At 42.0% G+C, this 6,965-nt stretch overlaps 1 protein-coding gene across 1 annotated transcript in view; it reads left to right on the top strand.

The window, feature by feature from the left end:
• The first annotated feature begins 676 nt into the window (after window positions 1-676).
• The window catches only part of LOC122333014 (E3 ubiquitin-protein ligase SH3RF3-like), a 62,812-nt gene continuing 56,523 nt past the window's right edge, over window positions 677-6,965 (top strand). The window contains exon 1 of the mRNA XM_043230494.1: window positions 677-1,347. Coding sequence (XP_043086429.1) covers window positions 994-1,347 — 354 coding nt within the window. The 5' untranslated portion in view covers window positions 677-993. The remainder of the gene's footprint in view (window positions 1,348-6,965) is intronic.

Consider the following 6,965-nt stretch of genomic DNA (forward strand, 5'->3'; position numbering starts at 1 on the left):
CAAGAAACACAACATGATTGGCAGATGTAAATAAAAATAGTTTTGTTTGATCATTTGTTTTTTGAGGACTAACAAGCAGACTTACACACCTAAACTGAACTTTAAAGACTGCACAAATTATATTGAATTTAATTTATATTACATTGAGATTATATATTACACTGATGTTATATTTACTTATATATACTTGTGAAGCACTTTGAGATGCATTCCATGTAAGGGACATGGACAAATGTAAAAAAAAAAAAAAAAAAAAGTAAAATTAGTTATTATTATTATTACATAATCATGTTTGACCTTAGAAACTAAAGCGATTCATTTCACCTCAAATTCTATAAAACCAATTGCATGTGTATTAAAATTACTTCGAATTTTGTTGAATTTACGAACAAATGTGTTGAAGATAATGTGTAGATGAATGATGGCGGTGCAAATGAATAAATAGAAAAAGAATAAATAAACCCTGGTATTTGCCAAGGTGTTGCTATTCTGTTACCATGGTAAAAATATTCAAATATCATTCACTCTTTAATTTCTCGCTATAATCAGGTAATGCCACGGGAGCATTTCCAATCGTTTTAAAGTCATCATCGTTATTATTATTATTATTTATATTTCTAGCATTCTCGGAAGAAACGCAGTCGCGTCGTTAGGGCGTTGCTAAGGGCCCAGTCCTGGAGATGAGCGTCTGTCCTAAGTGACGCGTTCACCCATTCAATCAAAACCAAGCACCCTGGTAACGCGCGCTTCACGATGGCGTGCGCGCGACCTCGCTGTTCCCCACAGCTGTGTGCGTGCGCGCGCGCGCGCGTGTGTGACACACACGCAGAGAGAGAGAGAGAGAGAGAGAGAGAGAGAGAGAGCAGCAGTGCAGACGCGCTCCGTCGCGCTCATGTCTCAAGCCGTTCTCCGTACGTTACTATGACCATATGCGTGCCAAGTTGACTCGCGTCGCCTGCGCGTCGACGACAGCGTTGCGTACCGGAGCGAAACATGGACGAGTCGTCTTTGCTGGATCTGCTGGAGTGCTCGGTGTGTCTGGAGCGGCTGGACACCAGCGCCAAAGTGCTGCCCTGTCAGCACACCTTCTGCCGCCGCTGCCTGGAGAACATCGTGAGCTCCAGACACGAGCTGCGCTGCCCGGAGTGCCGCATCCTGGTGGACTGCGCGGTCGACGACCTGCCCGCGAACATCCTGCTGGTGCGGCTCCTGGACGGGATTAAACAGCGTCCGCGGAACGGAGGAGGCAGAGCGGCGCTGGCGGGGTGCGCGGCCGGGGGATCGGCGTCTCCCGCGGGGACAGCGGCGCGGGATCTGCCCGTCGCCACGCGGAGCTCCCCGGTCAAGGTGCGTGCGCTTCTTCTGCTCGGGCTCGCGCGTGCGGTGACGGGTTCGCAGACTAGACCTAGATCTCGCCTCTAAAGTTGTCCGGACGAAGTTCTCGGCGACGCACGCTCCCGATCAGAACCGCATCTGACGGGTTTTTGGCGTGGGCTTGAACTTGGGTGCTCCTGCGAGAGGAGGCTCTTTGAGCCGTCGGTGTTTGGCTTGAGTTTGGTGACGTCACTGCAGTTGATTTCTCGCGTCTTGAGATCAGACGGAGACGCCGGAGACGCCGAGAGCTTGCTCTGCATCCGTCTTCAAGGGGTTCGGTGCCAGCGCGAGGGAAACCTGAAGGCTCTGCTTCAGCGTCTCAGCAGTGGAAGCGAATGGGTGCCGTCAGAACGAGAGTCAGTCCATCGGTGAACGTCTGGACAAGACAAAAGATCGAACTTGTATTTAACTGAAAATCTGCACAGATCAAGTAGCCTTTTGACGATTCTCTTAGTCTGACGGCACCCATTCAGCGCTGGTCACTTTAGGGTGCACTGTCCCTTTAAGAGATCAATTGTTGTAACTCGTAATCAAGTGTGCATATGTTCTCGTTCAGCAGTGTTTAAATAAAACAGGCCGTGCTGTATTGCGTTTGTTGAAGCTCTCTGGCGTGCATCGGGTGATGATATGATCTAACAGCTGTGATTGGCTGTTGCTATGGCGCCAGGATGTTTTTCTGTGGCTAGATGTTTCTTCGAGTGCCTCTGCTATTGTTGTTCCTCTCTATTGTTGTCAGGACAGAACAGACGCGGGCTGCTGATCCAGGAGGAAAACTTGCTGAATTAATTTAAACACATGTTCCTCTGGGCTCCCGGCTGAAGGCGCTGCTGAATTATCAGCAAGATGGTCAGCGGTCGTGTATTTCCCGGGCGCTCTGGTCATTATAAACCCGTATCGATCGTCCACTCGTGTGCAGAAAGAGAATAAACGTCTCTGATGGGACGTGGAAGCCTCTCAGAAGTCCTGAAGGGTTCCTCTAACGTCTGCGTGAAAGAAGGCTGTATTTGACCTCAACATGATCTTCTGTGTCTGACTGGTGCTTTTCTCTGGAGCTCTTTTAGTGCAGGCCTGATTTCGATCAAGTGGAGATCTTCCTGGAGCGAAGCGGTCTTCTAGAAGGATCTGTTCTTCAGGTGTGTCTCAGGTCTGGTTGTGATGAGCGGGAGATGAAGATGAATGCTTTGTAATGCAGAGATAATTAGAAGCGTGGTAGTGTTTGTTTGTCTTGTGTTTTAATGCTGTAACGATCAATAGATGAACGTTTGAATGGAATGTGTTTATTCTTTGTGATTATTTGCTGCATTACAGGGGCATGATTAACACATTAATACTTTTGTAATGTGTTATAGGCTGAAAAATACTGTCGTATAAATTATTTTCACTTATTTATTTCATGAGTAAGAGATTTTTATTTCTAGTGCATGCAGCGTTTAATGCTACTGCTTTATGAATTTATGGAAAAATGACAATTAAGACTTTTTAAGATGCACAGATATAACTCTGTTACTAGAAAGAGGTCAAAGGTGAAGTTCTGAGGTCATTAATAATATACTTATTTTAGTGTATATTATTCTTCTTATGCATCATTATTAAAGGCAGAAAAATCATTTCTAAGAAATTATCATTTTGTGTTTTTGCTACGTGTATTTGTTATTTTTTTGTATAATAATTTAACATAAAATGTTTCTATTTAATTTTCTATTCTTTTTCATTTCAGTTCTGCTTTTGGTCATTTTAAGTGTTTCATTTATTGCAACGTTTTTATTTCAAGTTAATTCTAATATACTTTTTTTATTTTTTTATTACTAAAGTTTTTGTAATTTTAAGTTATGGCTTCTATTGAAATTCTCCTCTTGATTCTTCAGTCCAGCGTAATATTTCTTCTTGAATTCATCTGTTACATAATTTCTACATCACTTTTAATGTAAACCGTAGTCTCTGTTGTTCGTGTCAGATCTGTAGATGTGTTCTGTAGATCATCTCTTCTTCTTCAGCAGATGAACATGAATGAACATCAGAAGTGAATGAATCAGTGAATCAGTGAATCAGTGAATCAGTCAGTGATTCAGAAGTCAAACCTAACCTCACATGTACCTCAGAAAAGAGCTGCAATCAATAGAAACATATCGGATATTCAGCATTTTGATAAATAGACCTACTTTATATTTAAACGGTCCTTATAATATGATCTGTACTTGATTGACCTTTAAATAACATTATAATAACGACTAGAAAGCATTTAGCGTTTCAGAAACACTTTTAATAAGCTGGGAATAGATGTCACTGTTCAAAAGTTTATATTTCAACATAAAAAAATGAGGTAGAAACATGATTCTATCATTAAAATGTAATGATAAGACCTTAATTTTGGGATCACTTTAATGTGTTCCTGTGCAGATTTGAGCTCATTTTAGCCGAAGTCTTCATATATTTCCTTTGATTTGAACAGAAAGCTGTTTGTTAGAGTAATAAACCTGATTAAAGAGATTCCTGAAAGCCCAGAGAAAAACCAGATTAAAACCATCAGAAGATCTAAAGAAAAGGAGCTGAAAGCAAATCCAAAAAGTTCTCCGAATGCATTTGAACAGTATTTAACAGAATACTGAAGTGTACTTTGAGTTGTTTGTGATTGTAACGTGAAGAAGTGTTTTTGCGGTTCAGTGTGTTTTAATGGTGTTGTCCGTGAGCTTGATATTGTTGTGTTTGTGAGTGTTTGAAGTACAGCGTCTCAAGAAACAGCTGAGACGTTCACTCTATTTCAGAGACAGTAACACAACACTCGTTTACTCGCTCAGGAAACACAAGACAGCACCGAGAGACACGCCAGACGCTAATCACACACACACACACACACACACACACTCACACACACACACACACACACACACACACACACACACACACACACACACACACTCTCACACACACACACACACACACACACACTCTCACACACACACACACACACACACACACACACACACACACACACACACACACACACACACACACACACACACACACACACACACACACACACACACACACACACACACACACACACACACACACACACACACACACACACACACACACACACACACACACACACACACACACACACACACACACACACACACACACACACACACTCTCACACACACACACACACACACTCACACACACACACACACACACACACACACACACACACACACACACACACACACACACACACACACACACACACACACACACACACACACACACACACACACACACACACACACACACACACACACACACACACACACACACACACACACACACACACACACACACACACACACACACACACACACACACACACACACACACACACACTCACACACACACACTCTCACACACACACACACACACACACACACTCTCACACACACACACTCACACACACACACACACACACACACTCACACACACACACACTCACACACACACACACACACACACTACACACACACACACACACACACACACACACACACACACACACACACACACACACACACACACACACACACACACACACACACACACACACACACTCTCACACACACACTCTCACACACACACACACTCACACACACACACAGGTCTTATGTCCGTCAGTTATTGTTCACTGGATGTTATTCTGCATATTGCACACACACTTATCTAATAAATAAATAAATGGCTGTCAAATATTAATTTGAGTAGGGATGAGCTCCGTGCAATCTGTACTAATATTAAACCGTAACCTCATGTGGCATATGACAATAATAAAAATGTATTTATTTAATATATTTATTTATTAATGTTTTAATAATTAATAGTTTGTTTATTATATAGAATGTGATATATTTTATTTTAATATATTTAGTTAAACAGTATTATTTTTACAATTTTGTCACTATTAATATATATCATTATTATCATCATCAACATACTTATTTTAGTGTATATTATTCTTCTTATGCGTTAATTTATTTTAATATGTTATCTCTTTATTTATGAATTGAATTAGAATTGATGTATTGATTAAGAGAATGTTTCAATAAATACATCCAGATTTGGTTCGAGAGGTAAACGCTGGATTATTCGGTGATTAGCAGACATTTGTAGTGAATCATGATGGATTGTTAAACTGAGAGAAGTGATTCAAGTCAGACTGAGGAGAAATAAAGTTCAGGCGACTCTGAGCGGATAAAGGATAAAAGGAACGCTGCTCTTCCTCTTCCTGTTTTAATGGGGGGTAACCATGCCAACATGACAGGAAGTGCTGGAATCTCCCTCATTAGTGTTCAGTTTGACTCGCGCTGCAGAAATACAAGACTGTCTTCATCGAAATATGTGACTGGGACATGGTTTATTCTGAGCAGATCTGGAGAAATGTGTCTCTGCATCAATGGAAGTGAATGGGTGCCGTCAGAAAGAGAGTCGTCACAATAATCCCCAGCGCTCCGGTCCGTCAGTGAACATCTGGAGAAGACAGGAGATCAAACTAATCCAGCGTGAAGATGATTTGAACTCAAATATGAGTTTATAATAACTCGTCTCTCTCATCACAATAAAGACACAGATTAGTTTATATCTGTTTTGTAAACGCTGCTTGATCTGAGCAGATTTCAGACCGGAAGAGTTGTTATGAATTATGAACTGGATTAGTTTGATCTTCTGTCTTCTCCAGATGTGAACTGTTCCTTTAAGAAGTGTGTGAAAGGTGTAGTAAATGAAAGCACAGCCTGTGAAGCTGCTGAACGACGAGGTTCTGATCGGTCAGCACTGACCCGCGTTCCCAGAGGAGCAGAAGAGGGAGGTCACAGCCGGGGGTCAGAGGTCAACCCCGCCCACACACACACTATTGTGATTATGGAGATGAGCAGAGAGTTTCTAAGTGAACAAACCCCTCACAGTGTGTGTTCAGAACGTCGCTGAAGACATGCTTACAAATACATGCTGCTCTTTTGATCTTTCTGTGTTTCAGTTTACATCAAAAATATTGTTTTCAGTGTTGATAATAATCAGGATTGTTTACTGTCTGCTCGTGTGTGTTTTGGAGCGAGGCAGAAGAAGGTTTACTTTGAGACTGGAACATTCCGTGTGTGTGTGTGTGTGTGTGTGTGTGTACTGGTTTAGTTATAATTGTGAAGATGTAAATGTTGTCTCTTATAAAATTAAAGCTCGGGACGACCCACTAGAAACTTTTGAGCGGTCGTCATGAGATAAAAAGGTTTATAAATCAGACAGAAGTAGTTTTGATGTAGTTTCTGTGACGAGGAGCTTTAGGGTTAGAAAGAAAATACTGTTAACCTGCAAGAAAATCAGTGGAAGTCTATCAAGTCTATGTCCTCCCTAAGATAACAAAATAAATGAGTGTGTGTGAGAGTGAGTGTGTGAGAGAGAGAGTGTGGGAGAGAGAGTGTGTGTGTAAGAGAGTGTAAGAGAGTGTGACAGTGTGTGAGTGTGTGAGAGAGTGTGTGTGTGGGAGAGAGTGAGAGTGTGAGAGAGAGTGTGTGTGTGTGAGAGAGTGTGTGTGTGTGTGTGAGAGAGAG

This window comes from Puntigrus tetrazona, unplaced genomic scaffold (genome assembly GCF_018831695.1).
Source record: "Puntigrus tetrazona isolate hp1 unplaced genomic scaffold, ASM1883169v1 S000000173, whole genome shotgun sequence".
NCBI lineage: Eukaryota > Metazoa > Chordata > Actinopteri > Cypriniformes > Cyprinidae > Puntigrus > Puntigrus tetrazona.